The sequence below is a fragment of the Osmia bicornis genome, chromosome 4, assembly GCF_907164935.1.
Source record: "Osmia bicornis bicornis chromosome 4, iOsmBic2.1, whole genome shotgun sequence".
Classification (NCBI taxonomy): domain Eukaryota; kingdom Metazoa; phylum Arthropoda; class Insecta; order Hymenoptera; family Megachilidae; genus Osmia; species Osmia bicornis.
This window is the reverse complement of record NC_060219.1, coordinates 286,990-302,452: the sequence shown is the minus strand read 5'-3', so window position 1 is coordinate 302,452 and position 15,463 is coordinate 286,990. Positions and strand designations below refer to the sequence as shown.

Below are 15,463 nucleotides of genomic sequence, written 5' to 3'. Positions count from 1 at the left end.
TTCATTCAAATCGTGTCTAATGACATTGAAACCCGAGATTACGAATCTATCTTTTTTCTTAAGCCACGTTTCTGTGATTCCCATGATATTAAATTTACCAATATATTCTTTAATTTCGCTTAGTTTACCTCTAACACTCCTCGCATTCCAGGTTCCTAGACAGAGCTTACCGCTGATATCAGGAGCCGCCATTTCTTATTTTTAGAAAAATAGTCATATCTCCCCGCCCTTCTACCAGCCGTTTCATACGCTCCTTAACCTCATGAAGTAGATTCCTTTTTTCATTCCTCCATGCATCCAAGAAGGAGGGGCAATAATAAAATTCAATCCTACAAAATATAGCGCAATTATGAACTGTATTTATGTAAACAACAGAACAATATCTTTCAAAATGGCTCCATAAGGCCAAACCCTTCACCGTTTTACACACAGATATCAAAAATAAGACAAAAACAATACATTTTATAGATATTAAGTTCGGAATACCTACATATTTATGCCTTTCATTACACAAAACCTCCATTTTGTATCGAAGGTGACTTGAACTTGTCACTGAAAATCTATCAAGGCCTACTTCCAGGACCCAACGCAATTTTTTCCTTAGACTATAAAAAAACTCAATTTGTATTAATATCAAAAAAATTTTTAGCAGATTAAGTAATATAAGAAATATATTATCGCCTGAAAAACCAAAGATAGGTTTTAAGCACAAAAAATAAAACAAATATAAGACATTTTTCACTTTTAACCTGCCTAAGTAGTATAATAGAAAAATCCACAAACACTTCAACACATACGACCAAACCACACTCATCCTGAAAAACGCAAAGCCCTTATTGTCCATACATCTAATTCTCATTACTGTCTTCTTTATTGGAGGTAATTCTTCCTTCTATCCTCTTCATTAGTTCTTCAATTCTGCTCTTCTTATATTCGTCCTCTTGCCTAATATTTTCACGCGTCCATCCGTACTGCTGATGTGCATTGCGAGCAATGCTCTACAATTCTGCCTGTTGCGCCTCCTTCGCCGCCTTTTGGGCCTCATAGCGTTCTCTTCTTCTTCTGAACTTCTCCTGGATTTTTTCTGGGATTGGAACTGACCAGTTGGGCCTATGCCTTATGGTATTCCAATAATCATAATCCTCATCCTCTATTGAAGGGCTGTTCCTCTTTTTGTTTTCGCACAGCATCTTTTCAACCTCTTGTTCGTATCCTTTGTCCACTATTAATCTCATCAAATCAGATAAAAAGTTCTCTTCCCTTTGCTTTTCTAGCTGCTCGATCAATTTTCTATGAACACGCTGTTCCACCAAACTAATCTTCTTAATTGCCTTCTCCATTGGATAACCGTTACCAAATTGGAATTCCCTCTCTTCTACTGCAGGGGTTTCCAGGGACGAGGCACCTTCTTCCTCTTGTAGGCCTTCGAACCTATTTTCTAAAGTAATATTGATTGAGCGAGCACCCGGTTGGGAATTCTCAATCCTTTTTTCTTCTTCACGAAGTCTCCCTCTTCCTCTTCCTCTTCCAAAATTCTGTAAGTTACTGCTTCTCGTGTTTCCCAATGTGTTTTCCCATCTTCTAACTGCCATATTGGCAGCATCAGATTTATTCTTTGCCTCCCTTAATACATATAGTTCATCATCCAGGGGAACCTCCTTCAGTTCCCAAAAATCAGTTTTTTTCAAAGGAAGCACTGGGTAGTCCCTACTACCACCTTCTCTTCCCAAATCTTCGTTTTCCCAGTTTACACCCAGTTGTCTAGCAACAATATTTTTTGCAGTGGCATATGTGTAGGCCACATTTTTGTAGGCCATGACTTTCCTAATCGCCCTTTCCCTCTGGTGCATCCAACAAGTTTTCGACAATGACGTATGATTCCCTCCACAATTCAGACAGATAGGCGATTTATCACACCTACCGTGTTCTTTTTCTAGACATACAAAGCATTTCCTTACCACTTTACAAGAATCTTGGATATGACCATAGGTAAAGCATCTATAACACTGCTTTACAGGGTCTATATATGGCACCACATTTAGGGCTACATGGCCTTCCCCAATTTTTATCGAAGTAGGGAATCGGTCGCCCTTCACAGTGACCATTATGGCAATACCCTCAGTCCATACTTTTTTTCCATCCTTGGTAACTTTCTTCCTCATCCTTTCAAATTTAAAGTCCCCCTGTCCTGGCATTACAAAATCAATCAATTCTTCGATTGAATCCTCCCATTCCGTGATGACCCCTCTGCGCGTTTTTTTGCGATCCAGAAGGAAAGCATCGTAGCCAACGCCCTGCTTTTCCGCCATCTTGATTATCTCATTAGCTGCTGCCATGTCGCTGAAAGTAATTTCTGCTTTATTGAGACCTATCATTTTCAGGAATCTAATAAAGCGTGATTTTCCACTCAGAATTTTATAAATTTTTACTATATTGTTCCTTCTGAATTTGCTGGTATTTTCCCTCCCCAGAACCATTGTAACGAGGTATTCTCTGCTTCTCAATTCTTCTACATAAATATCTTTGTTCTCACCTGGATTCCTATTTTTCCTCAGTTTCAGGAAATCCTTGTCCACTTCTTTATTCACAAAGACCTTTGAGGCAGCGCTCGTTGATGCCACGTTTCCACAAGCTTCTTCACCTTGTAGGTTGCTTGTCTCGGGGTCCTTACTACCTGGATTTAAACTATTAGAGTCGTTCTTACTTTCATCATCTCTCTTGTCCCTTTTGTTACCTTCTTCCAAATTTTCCACATCCTCTTCAGCAGCCCTCTTCCTTACTTTTCTATGCTCATCCAACACCTTATTGCTTATTGCGTCGTCCTTTGAAGACTGGGACGCCACAGAGCCTTTCTTCTCACAAACTTGTACGTCATCAATGCCCACCTTTGCAGGGAGCTCAAACATATCCCTAGTGGGGATTGGTGACCCTACATTGGTATCATCTAGGGACCCTAACTGCTCTATACTTTTACTAGAAACATCCTTATTCGTCGGGTTGGTATTATCCAACGGTACGGTGCTACGGTTAAAGTTTTCAAAAAACTCCCTAGCCTCCACATCTTTTTCTAAATACTCCGCTTCAAAATCGACATCCAACACTTTATCTTCTACCGCTTTATTTTTCTTCCAAGACACATCTCCTTCGCTTACACTTCTATTCTTCTTTTTTTTATATTTCTTCTTTATTTCTCTCCACTGAAACTCTCCACCCTGTGACACGGAGATGTCACAGGGGGGCACACCGGCCTCACCTTTTTCAATTTTCCTTTGCACTGCTTTTCGTGAGAAAGGAAAACTCCAAAGAAAAAACACACCTAGGCAAAAACCCCCCTACGTGTTCTTAAAACTCAAACCCAGAAAACACCTGCAGTCTTCTCCTTATAGTCCAAGAAAAACACACCGCTCTCAGTTACGTCCGATCCCTACGGTTGCCTCCGTGGGACTTTTCCGCTACAGATAGAAATTCCTATGCTACTTCAATGCATATGCATTCTTAAGTATATGATTACATACATGGTCAAAAATATTAAATTTGGAAGTGATATAATGGCTGAACTTCGTCTTGGGGGACCAAAAATTTCTGGATGAAAAAGTGTCAAATCTTATAGTTTTTGACCTGAAACATTCGAAAATGCAAGTTAAATGTCCAGGAAACCAATAGTTCAAAAGATACGAGTACATGAAAATGTGTATACTTGGCGTACTTTGACAGGTCAATACGACGCCATATTGTCCAATGAGTGGAGTCGCCGTCGGTAAAACAGAATTATATAAGTGGTGGCCTAAACCCAGTATACCTAAGGTTAAGTTTTTTTTTTTAATAAACAATATCCCCTCGGATTTGATAGGAACTGATGGTACTCACACTCAACAAATAGAGTCCAAACAAAGGATTGGACGCGGGGAAGAGTCAATATCGCATCGTACTGATCTGTCAAAGTACGCCAAGTACACACATTTTTATATACTCGTATCTTTTGAACTATTGGTTTCCTGGACATTTAACTTGTATTTTCGGACTTTTCAGATCAAAAACTACAAGAACACATATTTTGAACCCGTTAATTTTTGGTCCGCTAAGACGAAGTTTAACCCCAGATATATCTTGTAAGAAAGTAACTGCATTCAATTTCCATATGTTTTTTACTATAACCTATACCTGTCAAACGTTACACATAACTATTTGACCTTAGATATATGTAAACATATACTTCAGCATGCATACGCATTCAAATAGCATAGGAATTTAAATCTGTAACGTACGCCTACGCCTATAGTTTTATTATCTGATAGAACGGAGTCGGGAAAAGGTTTACGTTGTTCCGTTAGATATCAAAACTCTTTTTGTAACACGCCGTTTATTCTTTTATCCAAATTGTTATTTTTATTGCGACGCTCAGACTTGTACTGACGTGCTTTTTCTACACAAGCTTTTTTCTTGTCTTTCTCTAGGTTGGTAATACTGATCGTGCGGCTGCGCGCTACAAGTAGGTCCCTACAAATCGAAGAACAATACCACCATCTGCCGACTCCCAAAAGCAATGATTTTAAAACATATGGCGTCCAAATGGCACGACGTCCAAACGGCACGACGCGGCGTCCAAACGGCACCACGTAAAAACGGCACGACGTCCAAAAGGAATGCGTCCAATCGGTCGGGCGTCCAAAGAATCGCATCCAATCGGGACCGTCCAATCGAGACGCGTCCAATCGGTCGACGTCCAAGTGGACACCCCCGAATATACATTAAATAACAATATCATTATTACTACATCTACATGAGATATAATGTAATATAAATTTAATAACAATGTGTCTACTGCTTAATCTACACGAGATACAATGTTAACATACATTTAATACGAATGTCATTATTACTATATATACATGAGATACAAGGGAATATACCTTTAATAAGAATGTCATTATTGGCATATCTACGTTAAATATTGTTGTGACGGTGAGAACTTCACGCTCTTTCGACGCATCGACCGCTTCTTGATATATCGAAAGAGCCATCGACTGCCCCGTCCGAAGCTGTCGTCGAATCATAACGTGAAGCTATCCCTTGTTTCGAGCAGAAACACGTCACCGGATGCTTGAAGTCTCTTAGACAACCGCGCGTCTTTTTAAATATCAGATTGTATCGGGAAGCCGACCTGTACGGATCTATTGCTAAACCACTTCTGTAACTGAAATATAGACAGCCGAGTTTGCTCCTGGTGTATTCATTTCACTAAGGAAAGCGCGAGCTCCACTCCCCGGCGCAACAATATGTAATATACGTTTAATAATAATGTTACTATTACCATATCTACATGAGATATAATGTAATATACATTTAATAACCATATAATTGTTACTATATCTAATATACATTAAATAATAATGTCATTATTACTATATCTACATGAGATATAATGTAATATACATTGAATAACAATGTCACTATTACTATATCTCCATGAGACCTAATGTAATATACATTAAATACCAATGTCATTATTATTATATCTACATGAAATATAATGTAATATACATTTAATTCGAATGTCATTATTGGCATATCTACATTAGATATATGATATACATTTAATAACAATGTCATTATTAATATATCTAGATGAGATATAATATAATAATCATTTAATACCAATGTCATTACTACTATATCTACATGGGATATAATGTGATATACATTTAATGGCCATATAACTGTTACTATATCTAATATACATTAAATAACAATGTCATTATTACTATATCTGCATGAAATATAATGTAATATACATTTAATAACAATATAAACGCAACTGGATCTACACCAGATATGTAATATGGATTTAATAACTATGTCATTATTACTATATCTACATGAGATATAATGCAATATACATTTAATAAGAATGTCACTATTGGCATATCTACATTAGGTATGTGATATACATTTAATAACAATGCTACTGTTACTATATCTACGTGAGATATAATGTAATATACAGTTAACACGAATGTCAATATTGGCATATCTACCTTGGATATGTGATACACATTTAACAACAATGTCATTATTACTATATCTACATGAGATATAATGTAATATACATTTACTAACAATATAGTTGTTTCTATATCTACATCAGACATGTAATATACGTTTAATAACAATGTCATTGTTACTATATCTACATGAGACATAATGTAATATATATTAAATACCAATGTCATTATTATTTGTGACCCTTTCGGGGGTTCACTCTATACAAAAACGGGGACGTCGCAAACTACAAAATCTCGTCTGGCGCCAGCCACACTGTGGCAATCGAAATCCGAAAAAAGAAAAGAAAGGGGTATTGGGGAATTCACAGTAGCGGGGATTCGGACACTTTCATCCGTACAATTTCGCAGGGGAGTGCGCATGGAGGAAATAGCTGGGGGTGGGAAGGTACAGGGTCGGGATGGGTTCTCGCGAGGGTCTCTACGTTACGCGTAGTTTTATAAAAAGGGGGTTCAAAACGAGAAGGGGTACGTTGCCAATACTCAAACAATGACACAAGTAATATAATCGTAATTACGGAAAGGGCTTACCAAAACGCACGTACCACGCACACTACACACCGAATTTACGCTTTACCAAATCGCTCTCTCAATACTCTCTATACCTTGCAAAAATCTATAACACGCTTCTATCGCTAGCCTAGGGCTCATTGCCGGCTAGTCGTCGCCGCGGCTATGACGAGACCGTCGCGGGATACTTTAGGGAGGGGATGGGGTTTGGAAGGGGCCTCTTCCAGCCCGCGATGGATCGATGATCGACTTTCGATACACCGGTGATCGGAGTCGATGGGGCTGACGGACTTCCTTCGGTGACGGGTGGGCTGAGGTCTTCTGGCTCGGCGACAGATGGCTCCGGGTGGACGTTTGCGTCAATCTGGGCCGCTTCGTCTTAATTTCTGGATAATTCCTTGGGGGTCCCACGTTGCTCCGTTTGTTGGAGGGGTGGGGCTGTCGCCGGCCTCGAAGCTCCTGGTGAGGGTGGTCCTTGACGACCTGTCCGTCGCCTCGTTCGGTCCGACACCGGTGGGCTGGGGGAAAGAGGTAAGGTGAGGGAAGGGTTAGAGGTTATTATTAGGTGGGCGCATGGGTGGAAGAAAGCGCAGCGACTGTAACGGGGGGGCACGGGTGTCACCACGTTACAACACCCCCCCGCCTTGACCGGAAACGGGGAATACAACTAAAGTGGAGCGAATGACCAAAGAAGAAATACAATAATCGGTTGGCTTTTAATCGCGGTCACTCATTCGTCCATGCTGCGCTCTTATCCAGGGGGGGGTGCGCGTTCTGAGCGACCCTTCTGTTGTCGCTCGAAGAATATAATGTACTATTGATGGATCTGCAATGAAAATGAATTGGTATCTGGCCAAATGAAAGAAAAAAAAAGGGGGAGAAGCTAACGGTGGGTGGAGAAATATTATATAATTTACCTGCCTTTGTATGGTGGTGATTATTGTTGCGTCGATGGTTTATATGGGTTAGGGGGATAGGGAGGGATTGATCCGTTACCAGGTTGGGTGAGACCTGGCGTGAGATTGTGGAGACGTGTAAAAGGTTTCGGAAAGGGACCTCTCGAACCTCTATCGGATCTAAATCCACTTTGTACTAAGTTACAATTATCGTAACTAGTAGTTGCCGTAGCCCTACCGGTGGCCTTGGCGAGTACCAGTATTCCCCCAAGATATTCTCTATCACCTCCACGGGGGGAGCCGGGCATGCGGACCCTTTCGCAAATGGGGGGGCCTCCTTCGCGGGTAACCCCGACGAGGGCGGGGAGGAATTTTTAGAAATCCTGGCCGAAGGCGCAATCGAGCAAAACTTGACCGAAGCGGAAATCCTCCGGGGACTTTAATCGTACTAACTGTTACCGCGCTAGATTTTGTTTAATTTTTCATTAATTGTTGGGGGTTTTCCTAGGACGGGGAATATACAAGGACATGAGGGGAGGTATGGAGGGTTGGTCAGTCCTAATTACGTTCACTGAAGGGTTTAGGGGGTTTTTTCGGGGTCGTCCTCGTCCTCGACGAGGGGGGTGAGGAGGAGCTGGTTGGGAGGGTATGATTTGCGTGGGATTTGGGAGTATTTGGACTTTTCGGGGCCTCCCTCGTCCACGACGAGGGGGTGGAATAGGAACAAGTACGGGCATCGTAACTTGGGTATTATTTGGAGGTATTTGCATTTTTCTGGGCCTCTCTCGCCCTCGACGAGGGAGTGGGATAGGAGTGGGTGGTGTATTTATTATTTGTGGGATGCTGTGGGGTGTTAGGATTTTTCGGGGTCTTCCTCGTCCTCGACGAGGTGGTGGGGTGGGGATAGGCAAGGAAGGGGATGTTTGCGTGGGTGTTGGTCGTGGTATTTGTTGGGTGGATATGTCAAGGGTTTGTGAAGAAGGTTCTGGTTGGGAAATATCATCGGTATCTTGACTCGAGAAGGGGTTATCGGAAACTGAATCGTCAAAATTTGGAGGAGGTCTGAAGGGTTTAAGGTCTTTAATGTGAACTTTTGGAATGATATTTCCAACTGAATCTTTTAATTCGTAAACAACGGGGGAAAAGATTTTGGAAATTGTGTGAGGACCTAAAAATTTAGGGGCTAGTTTGGATGCAAAATTATGGGCTGCGGAGGAAAGAATTCGCTGGCGTCTCATGACGAGGTCACCGACTTGGTAACGCTCGTCACGACGTCCACGGTTATAATAGGAGGCTTGACGATCGGAGGCTTTTTCTAAATTCCGGTGGACTATATCGTATAAAAGGGTTAAACGGGAAATACGGTTGGACCATTCTTGTGGGTTTCGGAGAATTAGCAAAGAATCGGATTTAATTTCGTGGTGGAGGTTTTGGATGGGACGGGGGTTTCGACCAAAATTGAGGAACGTGGGAGAAACGAGGGAAGAGGAATGTACGGCGGTATTATAAGCAAAACAAAATTCAGGGAGATGTCTATCCCAATTTCGGTGGTCTTCTCCAATAAACATCGTGATCATTGTTTTAGGGGTTCGATTAACTCTTTCGACGGGATTAGCTTGGGCGTGGTAGGGAGGAATTGTCGTCTGTTCAATTCCGTACATCGTCAGTCGGTTCGTTACGTCTCTGTTGCAAAATTCTGTACCGTTATCTGTAAGGAGGAATTTGGGGCATCTCCATCGGTGGAGGACAAGGGACTCAAAAGCGGAGAGGATTGGTTTGGCGGAAGCTTTGTGAAGGGGTTTTACTTCGATGCATTTTGTAAAAAGGTCTTGAAAAACGAGGAGATATTTGTTTTGGGATTTACTGGGAGGGAAGGGACCCATAATGTCAGCAGCTACGACGGTCCAGGGCGCCTCCACCGGGCGCTCCCGCATCAACCCCGCCGGTGGCCGCTGCAAGACTTTACTTTGTTGGCATTGGAGATACCGTCTGACAAATTGGACTACGTCCTGGAACATTCCAGGCCAGTAGAAGTCCTGCGTCAGACGGTAATAGGTCTTATCAATGCCAAGGTGAACGGATTGGGGAGGATCGTGGGCGTCCGAAAGGGCTTTTTGGCGTAAGGAAAGGGGGAGGACTAATTTCCAACCGTCAAGGTCGGGGACGATGGGATCTAGGAGGGAATTAGGACGGTGGTAATATAATCTGTTGTCTTCAATTGTCCAGTCGGGATATTTGGAGGGAAAATCACTAACATCACGGAGTTTATTGGAGTACCATGGGTCAGGGTCATTACCAACGGCAGCCATGCCGTCTATGGGATCGCCGTACATTCGGGAGAGAGCGTCTGGCACAACGTTGTGGGTGGACGATCTTCATGAGCTGACCTTGAAGGGTCAATGCCCATCGGGCTAACCGTCCTGTAGGGTCCTTAAGGTGGTGAAGCCACCGGAGACTGTTGTGGTCCGTCACCACTGTAACTTCGGACCCTTCGATATAGGGGCGGAATTTCTGGGTCGCCCACACGACGGCCAGACACTCCCTTTCGGTCACGGAGTAGTTTCTCTCCGCGCGGGTAAGGGAACGGCTAGCGTAGGCTATCGGGTGCTCTTTACCGTCCACGGTTTGTACGAGAACTGCCCCGATAGCCGTATCGCTAGCGTCTGTTTGGAGGGAAAAGAGAAGGGTGAAATCAGGACGGGCTAAGACGGGAGTTTTGGTGAGGGCAATTTTTAAAGTTTCAAAGGCGGATTCTTGCTCGGGACCCCATTCCCAAGCAACATCCTTTTGTAAAAGGCGGGTAAGGGGAGTTTGATCTTTCGAAACATCTTTTAAAAATCGGGAATACCATTTTCCCATGCCAAGGAAACGTCGGAGTTGTTTAAGGGTTGTAAGAGGAGGGTATGAAAGGATGGGTTCTATTTTTTCGGGGTCGGCTATCATGCCGTCTTTATTTATTAGGAAACCAAGGTATCGGACTTCGGAACAACAGAATTCACTTTTTTCACGGTTTATTTCTAAATTGGCTTCTTTTAGACGGGTTAGGACTTTCGTGAGCCACTCAAGGTGCTCTTCATAAGTATTTGTCGCGATTACTACGTCGTCTAAATACGCGAAAATATGTGGTTCCCAATCGGGGGTAATCAATTTATCCATAATACGTTGGAATGTTGCGGGGGCGTTGGTGAGGCCATAGGGCATGCGGGTGAATTGGAAAAGGCCTCTACCGGGGACTGCAAAAGCGGTGATTTCTTTACTGGAGGGATCAAGGGGGACTTGGAAATACGCTTGGCTAAGGTCTAATTTAGAGATATAACGGGCAGTTCGGAGGCTATCAAGGATACGATCCATACTAGGAAGGAGTGATGCCCACTTGAACGTCGACCGATTGGACGCGTCCCGATTGGACGGTCCCGATTGGACGGTCCCGATTGGACGCGTTCCTTTTGGACGCCGTGCCGATTGGACGCGTTCCTTTTGGACGCCGAACCGATTGGACGCGTTTCTTTTGGACGTCGTGCCGTTTGGACGTCGTGCCATTTGGACGCCATATGTTTTATAATCATTGCCTTTGGAAATCGGCAGATGGTGGTATTGTTTGTCGATTTGTAGGGACCTACATGTAGCGCACAGGCGCACGACCAATCTTACCAACCTAGAAAACGATACCAAAAAAAGATAGTTAGAAAAAGCGCGTCACAACACGTCTGAGCGTCGCAATAAAAGGTAACGACTTGTACAAAAGAATAAACGGTGTTATATTTGAGAAGTTTTGATTTCTAGCATAAAACACGAACCTTCTCCCAACTCCGTTCGATCCGTGAGTACGAACTATATGCGTAGACGTACGCTACATAATAAATTGGTGCCGAAACGCGGTTAAAAAAGAACAATGCCGACGGACGGAGAACAAAGAGACGCAAAAGACTTTCCTATAGAAATTCAGGCCAACGATTTTAGAAGTGCCAGATTGCCACAGTTTTGGAAAGAGGAACCAAAATTATGGTTCTCAATGCTAGAAAAAGAATTTGCAGCTTATCGTGTCACAGCAGATGCGGTAAAAGCGGCTGCGGTAGTCCGAAATCTCGACTCCGCGACAATGAAAGTTGTAGCAGATATATTAGATGCTACGCCAACAGGCGACTCTTATAACGAGTTAAAAGAAGCGTTGATCACTCGGCTAGCGGCGTCTGAAGAAACTCAACTAAGACAGTTGCTGACGGGTCTTGAGTTACAAGATAAAAGGCCATCCGAACTCTTAAGGGAAATGGTTTTTCTGGCTGGCAAAAAGGTAACCAACAATGTTTTAAAGACGCTCTGGTTACAAAGGTTACCAAAAAGGACCCAAGAGGTACTAGCCGTGGTGGAAGATGTCGAATTAGTAAAACTGGCAAAATTAGCTGATAAAACTATGGAACGCATTGGACAACCAGAAATAGCTATTGTATCGGAACCTGAGAGAATATCTAGAAGAGACCAACACGAACAGAAAGGCGAAATGGCAGAGTTGACTCAACGTTTGGCCAACCTTGAGGCATTGGTACGTGGTAATTTCAAATCTAAGAGAAAAGGTAAGTCACCACATTGGAGACGATATCGTTCTGGTTCAAGAAGTCGAAATGCTAACGGGAAATGCTATTTCCATAATAAATTTGGTGAAAATTCATGGAGATGCCAGAAGCCATGTAACTGGACAGGCCCAGATCAAAGGAAAAAGGAAAACTAATGTCACCGTCTCTCTTCGAGGCGAGACAGAGTGGTGCAATTAAACAAACACGCCTCATGGTTTCTGATCATATAACAGGTACCAAATTTTTAATAGACACTGGAGCAGATGTGTCGGTAATACCTAAAAGATTTGGAGACAAAAGAAGCATAGATTCCGAATTCTGCTTGTATGCAGCAAATGATTCAACAATTAATACCTATGGCGAAAGGACACTGACGCTTGATTTAGGTTTGCGCAGAGCATTTCCATGGAAGTTTATTGTGGCGAAAACTACCAAGGCCATATTGGGTGCAGATTTCCTGGGGCATTTCCATCTTCTAGTGGATATTAAGCACAAACGGTTAGTAGACGGTCAAACTTTATTACATTCAAAAGGAAAAATTACTGGTTCACAGCACATAACCATAACTACTGTGAGCAAAGACGGTTGTTACGGGGAATTATTTAAGGAGTTTACAAAGCTAACCAAAACATCCTACGAGACCAATGTGAAACACCAAGTACAACATTATATTGCAAGACGAGGACCCCCAATTGCGGAGAGACCAAGACGTCTCACACCGGAGAAGCTGAAAGTAGCTAAGGTAGAATTCGATTTTTTATTAAAACAAGGAATCTGTCAGCCATCAAGGAGTGAATGGGCAAGTCCACTCCACATGGTGCGAAAAAAAACAGGTGAGTGGAGGCTATGTGGAGATTACCGCAGATTGAATAGTAAAACACAGCCCGACAGATACCCCTCACCCCATATTCATGACATTACTCAACAGTTAGAAGGTACAAAAATTTATACAGTACTGGATCTAACACGTGCATATTATCACTTACCAATAGTGGCTGAAGATCGACACAAGACGGCTGTAATCACGCCTTTCGATATATTCGAGTTCCTTAAAATGCCATTTGGACCTAGTAATACCGCACAGTCATTCCAAAGATTCATGGACACAGTTCTGAGAGACTTACCTTTCGCTCGTTGCTACATAGATGATATCCTGGTCGCATCTAGTTCAGAAGAAGAACATAAGCAACATTTACGCACTCTTTTCAAGAGATTGCAAGAGTATGATTTGACGGTAAATATAAAAAAATGTACTTTCGCAAAAGAAAGCGTTAGGTTTCTAGGCTACGAAGTGAGCCAACATGGTGTTGCGCCGTTGACGGAACGGGTCAAAGCAATACAAGAGTACTCAAAACCTAACACAATAAATGATTTAAGAAGATTCCTAGGAATAATTAATTTCTATAGAAGGTTCATACCAAACGCTGCAGAAGCGCAAGCACCTCTACATGCCCAATTAACCGGAGCTAAAAAAAGGGATAAAAGACGTGTCAAATGGACAAAGGAAGCTGAACAAGCTTTCGAGGAGTGTAAAAAACAAATAGCGAAAGCCTCGTTATTGCATTACCCTAAGGATAATGCTAAATTAGCATTGACAACGGATGCTTCGGACGTGGCGATCGGAGCGGTTTTGGAACAGCTTGAGGATGGTCAATGGAAGCCATTAGGTTTCTTTTCAAGGAAGCTCGATAAAACGCAAAGTAAATACAGTGCGTATGACCGAGAGCTACTGGCCATTTACAAAAGCATTAAATTTTTTAAACACCTGTTGGAAGGAAGAGACATTGTAATACGCACAGACCATAAGCCATTAACTACGGCATTCGAACAGAGATCAAACAAAGCTACAGCACGTCAACTTAGACATTTGGATTTTATAGGACAATTTTCTACCAACATAGTACATATATCTGGTCAAGATAATATTATTGCAGACGCACTTTCTCGAATAGAGCAAGTAGATATGCCGGTGTTAGTCTCCACAGAAGAGCTCATTAGAGAACAAGCAAAAAACGAAGAGTTACCACAAATATTGCAGGCAAGTATACCTCATTTAAATTTACACAAATTACAGGTGGAAGGAAATAATACTCAGTTGTATTGTGATGTAAAAGGCGATAATATACGCCCTTACGTACCTAAGAGTTTACGTAGAAAAATATTTAATTCAGTCCACAATCTGGCACATCCTAGTAACAGATCCACTAAAAAATTAATAGCAAAAAGTTTTGTTTGGCCAAAAATAAATGCGGATATTAGGAACTGGTGCAGAGTATGTATTGCTTGTCAAAAAAGTAAAATACAAAGGCATAATAAAATAGTCCCTGAAAACATAGAAATACCTAAAGGACGACTTGAGCATATACATGTGGACATCGTAGGGCCGCTACCTCAATCCAAGGGTTTCACATATTGCCTGACGATGATTGACCGTTTTACTAGATGGCCAGAAGCGGTTCCCATTAAAGACATCACAGCGGATACAGTCGCATCAGCCTTCTACACGGCTTGGATCGCAAGATTTGGAGCACCTTTAACCGTTACCACGGACAGAGGTGCACAATTTGAGTCTCAGTTATTTGAATCACTGATGAAGCTTTTGGGATGTACGAGAACTCGTACCACAGCGTATCACCCAGCTTCTAACGGCATTATCGAACGGTGGCACCGTTCGCTTAAATCTGCAATAATGTGTAACGGAACAAAAGACTGGGTAGAAATTTTACCAACAGTATTATTAGGACTAACGACGAGTTTCAAACAGGATATAAAGGTCTCAGCTGCGGAGATGTTGTACGGCGTTACGCTAAGACTGCCAGGAGAATTTTTCCTAAGCGAAGAAGTAATCAACAACCCGCAACCTTTCATTGAAAAATTTAGAGAACATATTAGGAAAATACGTTCAGCGCCGACCGCACATCATAAATTGGTTAAACCATTCGTTCATAAGACTTTACATACATGTTCACACGTCTTCGTCAGGGTAGACGCGAGCAGGAGATCCTTGGAAGCACCATACGAAGGACCTTACACTGTAGTGGATAGAATTTCGGAACATGTATTTAAAATTGATTACAAAGGCGTACTAACAAATATATCCACAGAACGACTCAAACCAGCGTTCATTGAGGTCTCACAGGAAGAGCTTGATACAAATAGACAAGTACAACTAAGGACATACAAAGGACCAAAGACTGTTAGATTGAAGTTGTAAAAATTTTTTATATATTATTAGGATAAGTTTTTCTTAATTAGTTTTGTTAGTTTATTCACAATTTTTATTTACAATTCGTTATTTACAAATTTACGTTAGTAGTTTAAATACTTGAAGGGGGGTAATGTAGGGACCTACATGTAGCGCGCAGGCGCACGACCAATCTTGCCAACCTAGAAAACGATACTGTAACGTGAAACGTATTGTAACGTG

At 42.1% G+C, this 15,463-nt stretch overlaps 1 protein-coding gene across 1 annotated transcript; it reads right to left on the bottom strand.

Annotated features, from left to right (window-relative positions):
• Window positions 1-744: 744 nt before the first annotated feature.
• LOC123987722 lies at window positions 745-2,824 on the bottom strand. Its single transcript, XM_046285359.1, has 3 exons — window positions 2,735-2,824; window positions 2,534-2,674; window positions 745-2,340 (listed from the first exon to the last, which is right to left on the bottom strand). Exon 3 carries the CDS (start codon window positions 2,334-2,336, stop codon window positions 999-1,001), a length of 1,338 nt encoding a protein of 445 aa, XP_046141315.1. The 5' UTR covers window positions 2,337-2,340; window positions 2,534-2,674; window positions 2,735-2,824; the 3' UTR covers window positions 745-998.
• Between the last annotated feature and the right edge of the window lie 12,639 nt (window positions 2,825-15,463).

Bases quoted from the DNA above. Each gene is read 5' to 3' on its own strand.
- LOC123987722 (XM_046285359.1), bottom strand. From the start codon at position 2,336: ATGGCAGCAGCTAATGAGATAATCAAGATGGCGGAAAAGCAGGGCGTT.